This window comes from Pongo pygmaeus, chromosome 2 (genome assembly GCF_028885625.2).
Source record: "Pongo pygmaeus isolate AG05252 chromosome 2, NHGRI_mPonPyg2-v2.0_pri, whole genome shotgun sequence".
NCBI lineage: Eukaryota > Metazoa > Chordata > Mammalia > Primates > Hominidae > Pongo > Pongo pygmaeus.
Genome location: NC_085930.1, coordinates 44,720,286 through 44,739,411, shown reverse-complemented (window position 1 = coordinate 44,739,411; position 19,126 = coordinate 44,720,286). Strand labels below are relative to the sequence as shown.

Genomic DNA, 19,126 nt, shown 5'->3' with positions numbered 1-19,126 from the left:
AAATCTCAGTCTTTAGCTTGGATCACTTCTGGTGACTTTTAGGAAAATATATCGAGACAGATATTCTTTGGAACTACACACTGGATTCTTATTCTCTACCCTAATCGCCACCACTCAGGGTAAACCTCTGCTCTAGGGCCTCAAATTTTTTCAAGAGCCTTGTCTCTAGGTTACAATTATTAGATATGACTGAAGGGATGGGAGTCTCCATGGGTGGGGGTTGCATCGTGTTGGGAGGAGAAATGTCCAGGTGCTGGCAAGTCTACCGGTGCTCTTTTTACCTGCTCCTCACTCCAGCTGGGCTCCAGCACAGCCCTGAACTTAGCTAGCTGATTCCTGCTGGCTCTGAACTAATTTTGCTGTTTTCTCGCCTCTCTGTGTCACTGGTATAGCTAGGGCAATGTGAGAGCCAGAACACGGCACATCCTGAAAGTTCTCTCCCAATCCATTCCCTTCCTGATGGAGGCTATTTCCCTAGGGCTCCTACCCCCAATCCCAAACAGGGACCTAGACACCTTCTGTTTCTCCAGGACTTTCCTCCCAGTTTTATTTCACTTTTTGGGATCCATCGGCCTTCCTCTCTTACTTTTGTGGCAACTCCAAGGTAAGGTTTGAGGTAATAATTCAGCTGCCATGGCTGGGAGACATCTTTCCGGGAATAGGCAGTTCACAGGTAGCTGTCAAAGGGTCACTAGAACTTCTAGCAGATACAGTAAACTGCTTAGGTGACCCACAGGCCAATGTTCCTTAGCATAATGGTTTTTCCTTTTTTCTTTTACATTAAAGGTCTTTTTTAAATGTTATACTGAATCCTAATATGTAATATAGATATATCAGAGCTGCTATGGTTGAAGCAGGAGCAGAGGCCCAGGGTTCTGCCTCCTCAGCAGCCCTGCCCCCACAGGGATCCCACAGGAACCTCTGGGTAAACCTAGAACTGCAGAGAACAAAGAGAGAACACAGTCCAAAAAACTACCATCCAAACATTGAGTGTGGCAATGTCTATACTTTCATCTATTTTATCTTTTTCTTGTTATCCATTATATGGATAAAATACCTTATTTCTTTTCTTACTAGATGTATCACGTGTTTTTTTTTTTTTCTTGTTTCTACTGGTAAGAAAGAATAAGATGAACTGATAATCCCCAGGATTTTTTGACCTTTTAATGTTTTCTATCCACGGGGAAAAAATCTCAAAAACCTATTCATCTTAGGCAAATCTCAATACCAGGCAATATCCTAGGGTTTTCAGGGTTTAAACCCTTTAAATGACTATAGGAGAGCAAACTACATTGTCTGTAACTCCTGGATGATGAAAAAAACTATAAATGTCAGCATCGGACCTAGGGTCTGGTCTGTAAGAGGAAGATGAATGCTAGAGAAGTGAAAACTGCTCATTCATCCAGTCATCTACCCACCCATCCATTCAATAAAACCACCCACCCATCCATTCTTCCTTCCATCCATTCAACAGATACTTCCTGGGCACCTATACAAGAGTTTCTCAAGAAACGGGGCTTTGTCTCAGTCTTTCCTGTGTCCTCTACAGGTCTAGCACAATAAGCACAAAGTACATGCTCAAAAACTTGTTGTGGTCAAAGACTTTGTTCTTGAACTTACGGCTCTAGGCTCTCAGAGTGGGCGAAATGACTCCTAAACTTTCTATTCCAATTGCCAAGATAAACGCGATAATCTTGCAAGAGTGTCCTCATAGCTAACCTATATTTATCAGCTGCAGCTTAAGCTTAATTCCATCTTTCTGGCCTTTGAATGGAAGAGAAACCAGTCCGGACTGTGGAGTCCCTAAGAGAAAGAATGAACTTTACACTGTAAGACACAAGACTAATTACTTTATTAGGTGCATTCTATAAGTTGAAGAGGAGAATTTTTGGCAAATAAATAAATAAATAAATAATCAAACAGAGACTCTGGGGCCTGAGGAGCTCAGGAAAACGGAAGCGGAGTCTTTGCATAGTTCTAAATGAACAGGAGGTGGCAGCAGTAGGCAACGCGGATTCTCGGCGGAAATGCAGCACTTGCAAAAACCAGGGACAGAAGGCTTTGAGAAAGAGGAGAAGGTCAGAAGGTGACTAACTATTTCTTTTTCGTAGAGACCATGGTGTGGAACATTCGTCCTCTCTACCAGGGGCAGGATGTGGCGTCCTACATGATCTGCCTGGGCATCCCGTACCCTGTCATGCCCGCCTGGGAGGCTCCCTTGTTGCTGCCCATCTGCAGGCCTATTACGTTCTGTCCCTGGCGAAGCTGCTCCTCGGAAAAGCCTCTCCGATTCTGCTGGGCTTTCCTGGACAAGGAAAGTGAGAGGGAATAATGTCATTATGACAGTTTTCCAATCCTTTTCAAGATATGCAATTAGACAGGCTCTGCTGGGGGTCCCCAAATAGATCAGCAGGTCCTACCCTGAGCCGTGGTTATGAGCTATGGCCCTACTCTGAGCTATCTCTGGCCCTAGCCTGAGCTGTGGCCCTACCATGACGCATGAGCTCCCTAACTTTTAGAAGCCCAGGTGTTTTCCAGAATTCCAGCAAAGAGGAGGGCAGAATCAGTGGCTACCTCTCTGGGGAATTCACTCTCAGCTTTTCTTGTTTCTCTTTCTCCCCACTCTCCCTTCTTCCCCCACCACTTTAGGCTATCTCAGACTTCTAAGAAGAAGTCTGCTTCTTCTTACCCTTTCTCTCACAGCTACCTCAAGCCTTTGTGAAAATTAAAATCCGTTCTTCTTACAAAGCACATCATTAATCCCATTCCTCCTTTCCCTGTATAGGGCCAAGATGAATATACCCTTTTAGAGCCAAGGGACCTAAGAGTTAATGAGGGGAAATGTCGCACTCTAGATTAGAGGTCTGCAAACTTTGGTAAAGAGCCGGATAGTATATAATTGTGGTTGTGTAGCCACATGGAACTTGGTAGTTCACTAATAATACAGACACTAAAACCAGGGTTTCAAATGGCCAATATCTCAGAGGTTTTCAGGGCAAGCGTTCTTTAAAATGACATAAGCTGGTAACTTTTTTTTTTTTTAATAACTGTCAAGGAGAAGAAAAGGGGATCATGGAAATGAATAATCAATTATTTGCCACAGGACACTCTTCTACAACTAAGTTAGCCAGTTTAAGCTTCCTGCCTACCCTACTCCCTGCAAAAAAAAAAAAAAAAAAATCATTTTAAAAAAAGGCTCTTCACTGAGAGATAACCATATAATTTGTCATCCAGACCAGGATGCTGTTGAGAGTGAAAGAGAGTTCTATTAATAATATACTGGGACAACATAGATATTAACCATGACTGTTCCAGACAAACAGGACATATTTACCCTTTATTAAGTACACAAAGAAAAAAGGAAGGCAGGAAGGAGGGAAGGAGGGAAGGAGGGAGGGAGGGAAGGAGAAAGGAAAGAAGGAAGGAAGGAAGGAAGGAAGGAAGGAAGGAAGGAAGGAAGGAAGGAAAGAAGGAAGGAAAGCAGGCAGGCAGGCAGGCAAGAAAGCTCAGAAGTGGCTTAAGTCATAATAAAGCCGAGTTCAGACATGAAGCCACCTTCAAGAAAGGCCATCCAGTCCTGCTGAGCCTCAGGAGAAACAGAACCTGGGTGGAGCTGGAGGGTGCACGTATCTGGTAGAAAAGGCCCAACCATTTCTGCTCTGGTTGGGTTACTGGCCTGTACAGAAGCATCAGTCTTTCATTGCTTTGGGGAACTCAGTTGTGGAGACAGCAGTGCTTGGTCCTGGGGCTTTGCACATAAAGCCTCTGTAGAGTTCCAAGGCTTCAGACCCTCCCTCTGGTTAAAATCGCCTTGTGGTCCAGGGGGCAAGGAAGAGACTTTTACCTGTGAAACCAGGATGGCTCTCCCCGATAGCAGCCATCATCCTTGGTGACTGCAACGCTGCCTAAAGCCATCAGGGTCCTCTGCACAGCTGCCATGTCCTTCCCTGGAAGCCAACAAGGAGATCAAAGCCAAGCACGTGTCAGAGCCAAGGAATGCTGGAAGGATACGGCTGGACACCCAGGAGGGAAGTTCTGATGGAAGGCTGCAGGTGACCAGATTCAAAGGAGCAGTGCTATCAAACACCTCCCAAAGTGGCCCTAAGACAACCATACCCAAACTTCTCAGAAAGGAACAAAAAGTAACCTGGTTAATTATTCTCTATATGGTACATACCAGAGATACCAAGTTTCTAATCCATTCATAGTTGCTGTATAAATAAAATCATCCATGTGCATCAAATTGAATATTCACTTTGCTCTTTGGGCCAGAGGCCTGGCAAATGAAGAACAGCAAATCAACACAGAAAGCACTCAATGTGACACAAGTGATAGGGCCTTTATTTTGTGCCACTTGAAAAGAGCTAAATGGAGACAATAAACAACTAGCTTGTGTGTGACAGAGAGGAGAGCAAGGGAGAGGGATGTGCGGTGTGGCCCTTGCACAGACGGATGGGGAGCCCCGTTACCTAAGCAGCCCAGTGACCATTAACCCATGGAGAAAGCAACTGGGCCCTACAAGTCAGCCTTTCCTCCCATCCTTTCTCCTTTCTTCTCTTCCAGTTGACTGACATGTCCTAAACTGAGAAGATGCTACTGAGGGGGTGGCCTGCAATTTAGAATCAGATCAAAAGTCCACGCAAGGCACCAGTGTGGAATACAAAAGCTAAAAAGCATAGGGTTAAAAGGGAAGGCAGCGTCTAACCTGGTGGGGAACTGTGAAAGTTAAGGGCAAATATTAAGGCTCTCTTTAGACCTGGTGAACCATCTGCAGTTTTTTGGCCCAGCTGCCGCAGCTCAGTCTCTGGGGAATACAGAATTACAGGGGAAAGGCAGATAGAAAGTGAGAATGGCGTATGAACTGTAATAAAATAAACAATTAAGGCCTTCAGAGGAAGTCCAGCTCAGGATCTTCATTTATTTGAAGAGGAGAGAGAGAAAGCTGATCCTCTCTCCCCTCCGTCCCCACCTCCCATATTAACCACAGGGTGATTGCCTGAATCCTGAGGCCCTGTGGGACTGGTTGGTGAACACAAGGATAAAATGCCGTCAATGGATAGTCCCCCAGACTCAAGGAATAACTGGGGTGGTGGAGAATGAAGTATTTCAGAAGCAGACAGAAGGGAGAAGGCATAAGGAATATTCAGAACTAAGAAGAAACACAGAAATTGTTGTTAGAATGACTCTTCCACAGGTGAAAGCTTTTCTGTAATTGTCACCATATAATGGGACACTTTTTAAAAAATATAAATGTAGTAATGATATTCTGAAGGTTCATTCTGTGAAGAGATAGGGAGAGGACTTGCTCTTAAGCAGTGAACTATTAAAGGGAACCTAGACAAATAATTGAGCAAAGGAAGGCTTAGGTTAGGGTATATCATTTATCTCTACTCTTTACAAAGAGCACCCTGGATACTTGTTTCTGGTGGTTGGAAAGAGCTGTTCTGATATGTCCAGGATCTGGGAAAATGTGGGGCCTGACATCCAGCAGATTACCCACAGATACTACCCTGGAACAATGGGTGAAGAAGCAAAGTTTTATTAAACTATAGAACTAGACTCCTTCAAAGTAGCTAGTTCATCCCTGGTATCCCTGCATCTAGAAAATTCCCAACACTTAGTTCCCAACTTTGTTCCCTTTGTCCTTTCTGGGTTCATGTATAGTCTATATAACACTTCTTATATATAAGACTATATATAAGAACTTATAAGAACTAACACTTATATATAAGTGTTATATATAACACTTCTTATATAGACTACTACATGAACCCAGAAAGGACAAAGGGAACTAAGTTGCAGGCTAGGATAAGATATCCAGGAGCCTAGAACTATCAACACAACTCCACCCTCATCCCAGGAGAGTGGAAAAGGAAGTGATTACACTTGAGAAAGAAGCCAGTAGGGAAGCAGGCATTATTTGACAGGAAGAAATTGGGATTTTTTCCTTAAGAAACTTTCCAAAGCAAGATATTTGATATAAATTATAGGGTAGACACTGTATATGTCATCTCAACCTCATGGAATTGGGATTATTCCTCCTCACGTGTGGATGAGAAAACTAATTCAAAGAGGTTAATTAACATGCCCAGAGGCACCCAATCAGTTAACAGAGCCCAGCTCTAGATCAGACCTGTCTGAATGCAAAGCCCTTGAACAATCCACCATGCCACTCTGCCATCTCCCATGGCGCCCCATTGCAGGCTGGGTGAGGAGCACATTCCTCAGTAGGAACCAGTGATCACGGATGATCTGAAAGGGTCACGATGGCTGTTTTGTGCCAGGCCAGAGGGGACACTGAGTGGGATAAAACTGGAGCACAGATTTCAGGCCTTATAGAATCAAGGGCACCAATCCCAATGCCCGTAAGTCTTTGAGTGTTTTTGTCTAGGTTTCTCCATGTATTCATCCAAACAAGACTGAAACAAAGAAAAGCAGTTAGGGCCTGATGTTCTGGCCAAGTGATATCATTTGGATGTTTTGTCCTCTCCAAATCTCAAGTTGAAACGTGACCTCCAATGTGGGAGGTGGGCTTAGTAGGAGGTGTTTGGGTCATGAGGGCAGATCCCTCATGAATGGCTTGGTGCTGACCTCATGGTAATGAGTGAGTTCTTATGTATGAGTTCACACAAGATCTGGCTGTTTAAGAGCCTGGCACCTTTACCTTCTGTCTCTTGCTCCCTCTCTCACCATGTGACATACTGACTCCCCTTCGCCTTCCACCATGATTGTAAGCTTCTTGAGGCCCTTGCCAGAAGCAGGTGCCAGCACCACACTTCCTGTACAGTCCGCAGAACCGTGAGCTAAAACAAAACCTCTTTATGAATTACCCAGTCTCAAATATTCCTTTAAAGCAACAAAAATGGACTAGTACACTAAGTTAATGATTGCCAAAATTCTAAATAACATTATGACCAGAAATCTGCCTTCTGGAACCAGTTCACATCTAGCTCATTTTCTTGTTATGTTATTCTTGTTGTTTCCTAATTCCAGCACTCTTGGACTGACAAGATGGGAAGAGGGCCTTTTTCCAGCCTTCCCTGTCTTGCTTTGCCAGTTCAGAAGCCCAGATCAAGTACCACTGGATGAGAGTGGCACACAGGAGTCAGGGCTACTTGTAGAAGCTGATTTCTGCAACTGGGGGTCAAAAATTTAAGTGCATAAAAAAGCGCTGAGTTTGAGGAAGCTCTGTGATGTATACGAAGTATAAAACAACAAAAGGCTGGGCACAGTGGCTCACACCAGTAGTTTCAACACTTTGGGAGGCTGAGGCAGGAAGACTGCTTGAGCCCAGGAGTTTCAGACTGCAGTGACCTATGACTGCACCACTGCACTCCAGCCTGGACAACAGAGGGAATCCCTGTCTCTAAACAACAATAAGATAAATGAAATAAATTTATAAACAAGAAAAGCGAAACTAGTTGTATCACAACCAAGTGTCATATATGCCTAACGATGAAGCCTTCAAAATTGTGCAAGTATAAAAAATGGCCATACACAGCCTGCTTTCCCAAGCTTCTCGGATTATTTATGGGAGTTTGGAGGGGGGGGCGGGCATCTCTTTCAAAATATGCATTTTGAGGTCATTCTTCTGAGAGAATGATTTGGTAAGTTCTGGGAGTCCATATTTTTAATAAGCTTCCCGGGTGATTCGTATCTTCAGGCAAGTTTGAGAGTTATAGGTGTTGCCTGGTGATTTGCAAGCTAAACTGATCTTCAGGATTACCCAAGAATCTTAAATATTCGGATTCTGGGGCAGTCTCCTAGGATGATTGTGAGGCAGCCAGATGGACAGGCAGATACTACTCTAAAGCTTTGGTTTTCAATGTTTAAAAACATCCCCAAGTCTGCCATGTGGTAAGTACTAAGTAATATTTGTTAAGCAATAACTCCTTTCTTCAGAGATATCCTCCACAAAGTCAAAAGTAAAAGTGATAATTAGAAAAGCTCTGTTCCAAGTTGGAAGTCAGCCCAGAGCCCTGCAGCTTGGAATGGCTTTGCTCCCTGACAGCCACCCTGGATGCTTTGGTAGATTGCTGGGGCTCCTCAAGTGAGCTTGAAAGCCACTGCTCCAGGCCATTCTTCCAAGAAAAGAAAAACATTCCTCAAAGAAGGATCAACTAAGTGTCGGGAATTTTCTGGATGGAGGGATAGCAAAAATGAGATAGAGTCTGGTTATCTAAGAGCTGGTGGAATCTGAAAAGCATACATACTGTATGATTCCTACTTTATGACATACTAGAAAAGGCAAAACTCTAGAGACAGTGAAAAGATCAGTGGTGGCCAGGGTTGAGGGTGGGAGGGATGAAAAGGCAAAGCACAGAAGCTTTTTAGGGCAGTACTTGATATGATACTGCAATGATGAATATGCGTCATTATACATTTGCCCAAATGCATAGAATGTATAACAGCAAGAGTGAACCTAATGTAAACTATATATTTTGGATGATAATGATGTGCCAATGTGGCTGATTACTTGCAACATGTGCTCCTTTCGTAGGGGATGTTGATAATGGGGAAGGCTGTGCATTTGTGGGGAGAGAGGGCATATGGAAAATATCTGTACCTTCCTCTCAATTTTGCTGTGACCCTAAAACTCCTTGAAAATATTAGTCTTAAACAAAAAAGGAGCTGATGGTATGGTAGCTTTCTCTGTCTCACCTGGCAAGCGTTTTCAGCAAGAGTCTCACCTAGCAACTGACAGCTTTACTTGACAATACAGAGCTCCCTATTTCCTACATTGTCACAAAGTAATGTCATCCAAAGTGTGATCCTGCACCCCACATTACTAAGTTATAACTCCTGGGGAGTAGGACTGGAGGTTCTGCATTGTAAGGTCCCAACCCAGGAATTCTTAATGCTATAAAGATACTTTAAGAAGGATTTTGTTCCCTTAAATTCTTTATTACTTCCAAGGTATCTTATGTATGTCTATGAAAATAAAAAGTAAATGAAAAGGATAAAGGCAAAGAAAAAAGGTAAAAGAGAAGTCATTTGGGTGTGTCAACTTGGATTGGACAGTCTCTACTTTCTATTTCTACTTTTAATACAAAAAAATCTGTCTTGCAGTCAAAGTTCTTTGTCTCAGAGCTATTATACTTCTATTATATATCAGTCTTGACTCAGCCTTGTAACTCTTAGAATACTGGCTTTTTCCATCTTTCTTGGACTTACAGAGAAAGTAAGCAGTAGTGTATGAAACCATGTCTTATTTCCCTGAATAATAACTTGGGCCTAGCTTCCAATTCTCCACTGAAGGTAGACCAAAATATTGCAACAGTCAAGGGAGAAATATCAGGGGTGAGGTTGGGTTTGCTCTGTGGATTTTGTAAATGTTTGTTGCTTGCCTCCCTGACTCCCACTGCTCTGGGTGGTGGCTCTTAAAGTGGGGTTCCCAGACCAGCAGAATCAATATGGTCTGTGAATTGGTAAGAAATACAAATTCTTGGCCTCACCTCAGACATATTACCTCAGAAACTCTGCTGTTGGGGCTTAGCAGTCTGTGCTTTAACAAGCCTACCTAGTGATTCCGATGCATGCTGGCATTAGAGAGCCATTGCCAAAGGAAAGACCCACCAAATACAATCGTCAGCAGCCACTTGAAATAAATGCGGTGACAGCTGCTCTGATAGAAAATGAGGCTTCGAGGCCGGGCGCGGTGGCTCACGCCTGTAATCCCAGCACTTTGGAAGGCCGAGGTGGGCGGATCATGAGGTCAGGAGATCGAGACCATCCTGGCTAACACGGTGAAACCTCTTCTCTACTAAAAATAAAAAAAAATTAGCCGGGCGTGGTGGCAGGTACCTGTTAAGTCCCAGCTACTTGGGAGGCTGAGGCAGGAGAATGCCATGAACCCAGGAGGCAGAGCTTGCAGTGAGCCAAGATCAGGCCACTGCACTCCAGCCTGGGTGACAGAGTGAGACTCCATCTCAAAAAAAAGAAAACGAGGCTTCGAGCAGCAGACACTTGGGATGTCTCAAGTCATTACAGGTACTTTGCTTACAATATTCCAAGAGATCTCTCATGCTGTGTGAAATATCTCTTCACTCTTGCTGTTGAGGAATGACACATAAAGTGACGCCTTCCCAGAGAATATATTTGAACCGCCAGGCCCTTCCAATGTAAACCACACCTCCCTAACTCCCGGTCATCAAGAGAGGGGAATAGGTATGACATCACCATGTGTCCAGGATCCTTACCAGTAGAATTACTAAGAAGAGCCATGAGACTGATCGATCTGTGAGTCTTGCCTGCTCTGACATTCTAGAATTTAATACGTTTAATGCACATCAAGTGGTTATACAAATGAACCAAAAAGATCAGTTGCTGAATGACTAATAGTGTGGGGGGAGAAGCCAACATTTATTAGGTGTCTGGTAGCCAGGCACTGTGCTAGCTTCTTTACAGTTAATCCTTACAAAAATTCTACAAAAGAGAGGCATTAGAACTGTTTACCAAGAAGGGAACTGAGGCTCTGAGAAACTAAGCAATTTAAACAAGGTCACACAGTTAGTATGCAGCAAAAGAGATTTCAACCCATTTACCTGACTCCAAAACTCATGCTCTTTCCAGTGTAGTGGGGTCTTCTGTGTCTGGAATTGGTAAAGCAATAAATTATGGGGAAAGACATCAAGAGGGTAATGACCACAAAGTGGAAAAAAATGTCAATAAAGTGACTCCTAAAACCTGATCATTCGTATTAGAGAATAGCTGATGAGGTAAAGGCTCCACAGCTGTCAGAGAGGGCAAAGGTCATCCAGGCAACCACCCCCCCCACACCCCACCCACCAGCTCCTGTATGTGGCCACTAAGTCCATTTGTTCTAAGACAGAATGAGTGTCTTTCCAGACTTACTCTTCCCTCCCTTATTTTCTGTTAATCTTAGAAAAGACAAGCCAATGACAACAATAATTTCTACATTACCTTTTATTATCCTCTACTATCGTCATGAACCATGCTAAGCACTTCTAATGAACTATCTCGTTTACTTTCCATATCAACCCTGTGAAATAGATATGATTATCCCCACTTTACAACTGAGAAAATCGAGGCTCAGAGAAGTTAATTGATAAATGGTAGAGCACAGGTTTGGCCAGGCAGTCTAATTTCTGACTCAGGAGCCTGTACTCTCCTGTAATACCTTCCAGGATAAGCTTGTGTTGCAGTCTTTCTGTCCCGATAATAGACCAGCACACTCACTTGCTCTAATATGTTCTCTCTGTCTCTTACACACACCCCCTGACCCCCACCTTTCTTGCTCTGCCTTTTCTTCCTTTCCCACTTTCTGTCCACAGAAAAGATGCTGAAGTCTTACCTGCAGAGTACTTTCTTCTGAATCATAGACAGCTGAGATGGCCCCACCCCTGCCCTTTCCAGGGCACCCATGGCAAATCCAAAAGTAATCTGCCAGGCCATTCACCTTCTGTTATCCAAGAGAAGACTTCCCAGGCCCCTTCCATTCCTCTAAGCCACCCTACTTCTTCTCCATCACTGAAAGCAAGTGGTCACCCCAGCTCCCCCCTAGGGGGACTTCGGTAGCTTTTGTCTATAATGTCCCTGTGATTGTGTTGTTTTTCTGGACGATTTAGCTTTGGGTTTCATTTTAAAGCCTTGAATCTTGTATTCCAATTACCCTGCAGTCTATTTGAAGTATTACAGCCGGGGGGATTAAGGATAGTGGTACATCTGGGGCCTCAGCCTATAGAAGTGATTGAAGCCTAAACAAGAAGGCATTTGGCAAGCCTGGGCTCCTCCAGACTTACTGGTTTGCAACATCCAGGCAGCCTGAAGAGTCAGAGGGCAGCTGTGGGCAGGCAGAGCTCTACTTGGGAGAAGACACTGAGTAGGGGAGATGGGAGACTGAGAGCTGTTGGGCATGAAATTCCTGCAGAGGAGGAAAATAAGTCCCTAGGCAAGGAGGGCTGGAGCCACAGTGCCACAGACACCACAACCAAGGTGCAGGGAATCCAGAATTAATGTAAGTTGATATGTGAGGACAGCATTAAAACCACAGTCAAGGTGGAGAATAGTAGGGAGAATGTGGGACTAAGCTAAGCAAACAGCTAGTCTAATAGCTGTGTGCACAAACATGTACCCCCTCACATACACATAGACACATAACACGTGCCAACCCTGCCCTGCAGCATTCCTTTGATTTCAGCTTTCTTATGTCAAGACACATGAGCAACAACCAGTTCTTGCAGAAAGGACCCAGCCTCACTTGCTCAGTCTGCTCTGCAGTATTGTCAGCCTTCCCCTCCCTCTCCCTGCTTCTCTGCTCAAAGCAACCCACTTTTCTACCTCCTGCCCTATTGTATGGTGACCAGCATTGGCCTAAGCTTCAGACAGTGATCCTGGGGAATATCAGATATCCCCTCCAACCTATAACAAATCTCCCTGGACTTTGGTCCTCAGTTGCCATTCCATGGAGGCAGCCACCAGACCCTGGGGCCTCTTGGGGCCATTTGGAAACTCTGAAGCATCTGCTTTCCTATTGACAGTTCTCCTGTTCATCCCTACCTACTGCATGACCTACCTACAGTTCTTCCTGCTACCTGTCAGTCCTGGTGCCCTTGGAGTGGACCTCCTTCCTTATTTCCTTTAAAGCCCAATTTTTCTACCCTAGGGCTGGGACTCTTAGTGTCTGTCTTGTTGCCCAGGAGCTGACTGGTCCACGGCCCTGGCTCAGGCGACCACACTCATCCCTCCAGGCCTCCCTCTTTCTTTAGAGGAGTCTAACACACAGGTCTGGGGCAGGTGGTGTATACCTCCTCCGACTCTGTGCATCAGGGACCATTTCTCCCTACACTCCTCCACACTTGCTGTGAGCACCTCTGAGGAGTAAAGTTTACCTTTATGTTCCTTGTAAAAAAGGGGGAGAGGCAAGTAAAGCATCCTCAGCAGTATGAAGACAGGAAAGCTCTCAGAATCCTCACCTCCCACAGACCTCCTGGCTTCTTCCTCCTCCCACACACTTCCTGCACTTGGTGGGGTGGGGGGGGACTCACCCGGGTCCCTTCCATTCACACTGACTCTCCTATCCTTCTGTCCCACACAGCCCTGAATCATCTTCCTCCTCCTCACCTCCTCCCCCACCTCCTCTTCATCCTCATCAGCTAGTCACCATTATGACTCAACAGCACACTCACGGTGTAGGTGAAGGAAACTAAGCCTCCTGGCTCAAGAATGGGTTGGCAGACTAGTTAAGGCTCTATTCTTTGCTGTCAGAGAGCCCAGGTTTGAATTCTGGCTCTGCTATCTCACGGACACAAGTAACCATGGGCAAGCTTCAGTTTCATCATCTTTGAAATGGGGAAATTAAAAAACATTTACCTCATAGGATTGTTAGCAGAACTGACTGGCATTGTGCAATAAAGCACTTGTACAATGCCTTGTGCATAGAAAACATCAGTAAGCAGTAGCTATGTAGCTATCTGTATTAGCTAGAAAAAAATCATCATAGTTTTGATCTAGGAAGCAAGGATCAAATCGCAACTGTGAAATTACATGAGAATTTGGAGGCTCAACAGCAAGATCCATAGCCTGGCCTGGCCTGCAGTTTTGAATATCTGAGTTTCTAAATAATGGCAAACCACAAGGTAAACTTATTAGCATCTTAGGATTTTAACCATTCACCTATGAGGGAAACATGCAATGCCAGCTCTTCGCATGACGCCGAGGATTAAGGAGGCAATTGTTTCTTTATAAATCATAGTGTGGTGAGTAGTAGAATGGTCCTCTGCTAGAAATCTATTTCAACCATCATCTGAATACCCTTTAATACCATGTCTCTCCATCAGGGGAAAGCTACCCCATTCTCACTGTCAGCAGAGCCATTTGGGTCACTGCCTTGGGGATCCTGTTGGTTGGGCCACTAATGACAGCCAGTGAGAAAGAGCATGTGAGAGCAGAGTCAATCTGACAGTCCTGCTCTGACTAGTTGGTATCTCTTGGTGCCTCAGGCGGGCCTAGTGGAGAAGGAACACAGTCACATGTTTGGGTATACACATTTTCGCTAAAGGGGACATTAACGACACCATGACCATAGGTCCCAAATTCTCTGGCAGTGTCTCCATTCACATCATTTCCCCCAGTAATGGCCGATCATTAAATACGTCCAGGAGTGTGATTTGATTTTTATGCTTTGTGAGATTTCCTCACCAAGTCAATTCACAAATGTGAAGGAAAAAAGCACTTGTCACACTGTAAGCAGAATGCATATCCGGAAGGCATAGTCACCAAGCTCCCAGATAAAGGTTTAACAAAAGGTTGGAGTGCTATCTATTTCTCAGATTGACAAAATAGCCCCAGATGGCTTTGTCTATAAGCTGCAGTTGAGCAAGAAACACACTGGCCCCCTGCCTCCCTTCTCCTCTGGTAGCTGTGATTTGTTATGGGAGGGGTAAGAGGAATAAAAGGCAGTTTGGCACCGTTAGCTTCCTCTAGCTTGAGGCTTCTGTTTACATTAGTTGCTGAGATCCCCTCTGTGTCCTCAGGGTGTGTGTTCCATTAGAAGAGGGTACCTCCTTTTAATAGAACATAATAATGGGGAAGGCAAACAGTGCCCCCAGGATAACAGCTGAGAGCATCTTACACACATCAATCGCACAGGGAAGAACATTGTGAGCAGTTTTTACAAGGAGATGGGGTGAAGGAGAGAAGAAAAGAACAATCCCAAAGGCCAGAGGGCTGTTTACCTTCCCATAGATCCACCGTCTGAAAGATGTCAGTGGTTCTGACACCATAGGTCTCCGCAGCTTTTAGGAACTGGGAGATTTGCTCCATCTGCTTAAAAGCCATCTTTGACTCTGAGATCTTGGGTATGGGCTCTTGTCCTGGTGGGTATAAACTATTAATCAGCTTGCACAGGACCTGAAGGGGGAGGGGAGAGACAGAATCAATGTTTCCCTTTGTATTTACAGGTCAAGAATGAGAAGTGAATCCTGCTGACATGAGACACTGCTCATCCAGTTTGGGCAGGAGCAAGTCATGGGCCCCAGGAAGGCATGGGCTCCGGGCTGTGTAGCCAGGCTCCTATACTAAGCCCCAAAGACCCAGATGACCCCATTCCTAGTGCTGCTCCTTACCACAGAGATTCCTGTAGCCTGGGAGTGCCATTCCCTCCCTGTTCCTCCCTTCCTTTTTCTGGATGAGGGAAAGAATGTTTACAGATAGGGAATGACGTGAGGGGATGAGGACGTGATTCCAGACTTTCAAAGGAGGAATGACTTAGTGGCTCCTGAGGTTGGCAGAGCTCAAATGATAGAGTCTAATATTATTTCTTCCATCAAAAGGCAAATAAGCAGGCTTCAATTTACTCATCCCATATATTTTAACAATGTGTAAAAGAAGTGAATGTGGTACCTTTTCCCCAGATATATATATAACCCAAGCTCTGGGCAACCCAGCAGAAGCATCAGATAGCAGTTATGTAACAGTAAATCACAGACTGCAGGAAAGGATGGGCTTTGAATCACAGAGCCTGCGGCCCTCAAACCCTCAAACACACAGGAGCATTTGGTCAGAAAGGCAGTTAACAAATAAGGACTCCTTTCAGTTTCATGAGAACCCATCCACTGAATAAACAGACACTGAACACTTCCAGGGTGCATGGCTCCCACAAGAATGTGAAGGTGGCTAGTTCCCCTCCTCCCTCCTTTGTTTTACTGTGTAACCAACACGATCCCCTAGGGAAAGAAATGGCCCCAGAAGAGCTGATGCACCAGGAAGGCTGGGGAAATTACAAGGACATACTTATCTCTATTCTCATTAGAAATATCAAAAGGGCTTCGAATTTGCCAAATCAGAAGGGAGATGTGATGATAGGGTGAGTGGAGAACCCCCAAGCTAGCTAGGGAATAGTGCATGGAGCCCAAATCTTCCAACCCTGAAGAAATAAAGGCATTCTCATCCCCTCCCGGTGAGACACAGAGCTTGGCAACAGCAGCTCTTCCCGCAGCCTTACGTTAAAAGAAAGGGCCCTGGAGGGTTTCCCTGCCCACCGCCCCAGCAACCAAGATCGCTGCCGGCCTTACCGTCCCGTCCATTAACCATTTCTGAAAATGGGCCCTGCCGGGGGGCGGGTGCTCTATGTCCTCGGCGCACTGCAGGATGATCCAGTCCACCAGCTTGTTCTCCAGGTCCGCATCATACTTCTGCTCGATCTTCTCCTGCACCTCTCGGCTTAAGCCATAGCTCGGGCCCCTGTTAGCCATCTCTGGAAAGAAGAGGGGACACGCGCGGCATCCACACAATAGCAGCAGCAGCCTCTGGCTCCCTGCAGACGGGGCTGGGATATGGCTGGGCAGCCTGGCCCAGCAGCAGCAAAGCGGGCAGAAAGCCGGGCGTGGTTTAAATCAAGGAGCCAATGAAGCCAATGGGGTTTCACCTACAAACGGGAAAGAAAAGCACAGCTACCCGCCAGTAACTCTAGAATAAAGCTCCGGCCGGTCCAGGGGGGGCTGGAACCCCCCCTCCCGATCCCGCCTATCAATGAGACGAGATGATATAACACGGACTCACAATCAAGTCTGAACCCCCAGGCAGCAAGGGGGATGGGTGGCGGACGTTTCCTCCCCCTTCTCAGTAGCACTTTGCAAAGGAAGAAACCATGAGATCGGGAAGAGCAGGTAATTGGCAGGCAGGGAGGAAGCCTCCTTTCATGTTGAACTGCTGCTGCTGCTGCCTCGCGCCTGGAAGAATGGCACATTGATTTGATTTTCTCATGGCTGAGGGGGCTCAATCAGGGCCGTTGCTAAGAGCCCTCCAAAAAGCCAGCCCTCTCCCCTGTCAGTCAAGCCCGCCTGCCTCCCTCCCGCTGAGAGCCTCTTTCTCATCTGCACAATTCTTTCCCTCTTCTGGGGAGACAGCCGATTGTTTACGAGGCCAACAGCTGCACAAGGGGATGAGGGCCTGTGGGAGGGTCCGTTCTACCGACTGTCCATCTGTCGGGAATAGCCAAGCCACTTTCCCCCTGCCCTGAGGGAACAACTGTCTGGCAGGACATGAGGGGAGGGACTGAGAGCTGCTATCATTTACTTGTTCAGCTGCCAGCCCAACTTCACCCAGAAACTTCCATCCTGAAATTGTTGTGCCTGAGTTTGACTTATTCAAGGGAGGTATTTTTTTCATGCTACTCTTAACCGAAAGACACTAAGAGCAAGTTTTATAAATTATTATTATAATTCTTACTATATATTTTTAGACAGAGTCTCACTCTGTTGCCCAGGCTGGAGTGCAGTGGCGCAATCTCCACTGGCTGCAACCTCTGCCTCCTGGGTTCAAACGATTCTCCTGCCTCAGCCTCCCCGGTAGCTAGGATTACAGGTGTGTGCCACCAGGCCTGGCTAATTTTTGTATTTTTAGTGGAGATGGTGTTTTGCCATGTTGGTCAGGCTGGTCTTGAACTCCTGACCTCAGGTGATCTGACCGCCTCGGCCTCCCAAAGTTCTGGGATTACAGGCATGAGCCACCGTGCCTGGAAAGTTTTATAAATTAAACAAAACTCAAAGACTAAGAACTCTTAGAGTGAAAGTTTTTGATAGAATGTAAAGACTTCATCTGAAGTAAGGACCGTGAAGGCACAACTGACATATTGTCAGTAGTAACTGAATATTTCTCATGGGCAAACAAGCACTCAGGAGAAACCATTAGCTCTAAGTTGGCCCCAAATTTTTATAACAGCTAAAGGGCTTGGCAGTTTGTCCTCCTAGACTGTAAGCCATTTGTGGGTAAAGATTGAGTCTCATTGGTGTTGTGTAATTCTCTGGGTGTTTTTCATGAGAAAAATTCCACATTTTTTTTTGTTTGGTTCATTTCTTCATTCAACAGATATTTACTGAGTGTTTTTGCCAACTACTGGACTGAGGAGGAATAAAATACAATTCTTGCATTGAAAACAGATTGATAAATTGACTCAAGCATATTAAATAAAGCAATTCTGGGTACATGGGATGATGATCTTTGTCCCTGTGGGAAATTGATTAGAAGCTATGCAGGAAATGACTCCTCAAATAATACATGTATTGAGAAAAATCTCCTACCGGCTGGTGCCTGGACTAATGAAAATTTAATTACTTAGGAGATATGTGGGTGGTTTGCCCGAAAAAGACTTAGCGGTCAGTCGTTGAAGGCCTGGCAGAGAGTCCTCTGAAAACAGCAAACCAGGAGCTTCAGGAGAGCAGTAGGTTTAGGAAGAGACAAGGGAAGGGCTGACTAAGGCAGGTCTTGATGCTGCATGGAATCATCAGTTGAAGAAGCTCAAAAGACAGCAGCACTGTGTTGGGACACTTGGAGCTTAGGGGAAGAGTTTAGAGCAGGGAAATTGACAGAAGAATTGTGGAAGTCACCATTGGTATCTTGGGGAGCAGCCGTAAGGCTAGTTCCAACCTTAGACTAAGGGAACGGAGTCCCCAACAGAAACCATGTAATTTTTTCCATGGCTGGAATGGCTCTAAGGAAGATGTTGGTTTGATATGCAAAGCTTGAAACAATTCTAAAGATGTACATTTGCTTGTCTTTTTTTAAACACTGTGTTTTGCAAATCTTTTGTACCCAAAGAGTCCCTCATATTATAACAGAGTAGCTGGTGTGCTTTAAGTGAATGACTGGGCCCATGGTTCTAGAGAGGATACAATGGCAAAGAGAGGGGCCACAGCAGGGCATGTAAGTGTCCAGAAATCCAGAGGAAGTCTTCAGAGAAAAAATGCTTGATCTCCTCAGGGGTGACAGTGGAAATCAGCTCAACGCCACATTTACTAAGTGCCTACTAGTATTACAGTTAATGTTTTCAACAACTTTTTCTTTCTTTTTTTTTTTTTGAGTCGGAGTCTCACTCTGTGGCCAGGCTGGGGCGCAATGGTGCGATCTCAGCTCACTGCAACCTCTGACTCCCTAGTTCAAGCGATTCTCCTGCCTCAGCCTCCCAAGTAGCGAGGATTACAGGCATGCACCACCACAACTAGCTTATTTTTGTATTTTTAGTAGAGATGGGGTTTTCACCATGTTAGCCAGGATGGTCTCAATCTCCTGACCTCATGATCCGCCTGCCTCAGCCTCCCAAAGAGCTGGGATTATAGGTGTGAGCCACCGCGCCTGGCCTCAACAACTTTTTAAGGGCCTGTGTGTA

General features: G+C 45.3%; 1 protein-coding gene across 2 annotated transcripts; it reads right to left on the bottom strand.

Moving 5' to 3' along the window:
- Positions 1-1,833: 1,833 nt before the first annotated feature.
- TAGLN3 (transgelin 3) lies at positions 1,834-16,837 on the bottom strand. Of its 2 annotated transcripts, XM_054483026.2 has the most exons (5): positions 16,522-16,837; positions 16,035-16,387; positions 14,697-14,871; positions 3,845-3,947; positions 1,834-2,305 (listed from the first exon to the last, which is right to left on the bottom strand). In XM_054483026.2, the coding sequence occupies exons 2-5, from the start codon at positions 16,212-16,214 to the stop codon at positions 2,164-2,166; spliced, it is 600 nt and encodes a 199-aa protein (XP_054339001.1). In that variant the 5' UTR covers positions 16,215-16,387; positions 16,522-16,837; the 3' UTR covers positions 1,834-2,163. The 2 variants fall into 2 exon arrangements, with proteins under 2 accessions (XP_054339001.1, XP_054339000.1); XM_054483025.2 differs by having other exon boundaries at positions 16,035-16,837.
- Positions 16,838-19,126: the final 2,289 nt, after the last annotated feature.

Coding starts and splice junctions, on each gene's coding strand:
- TAGLN3 (XM_054483025.2), bottom strand. CDS start 16,214: ATGGCTAACAGGGGCCCGAGCTATGGCTTAAGCCGAGAGGTGCAGGAG. Junction 14,872..16,034: donor AATGGTTAATGGACGGGACG/GTAAGGCCGGCA, acceptor CTCCCCCTTCAG/GTCCTGTGCAAGCTGATTAA. Junction 2,306..3,844: donor GAGCCATCCTGGTTTCACAG/GTAAAAGTCTCT, acceptor TTCCTTGTCCAG/GAAAGCCCAGCAGAATCGGA.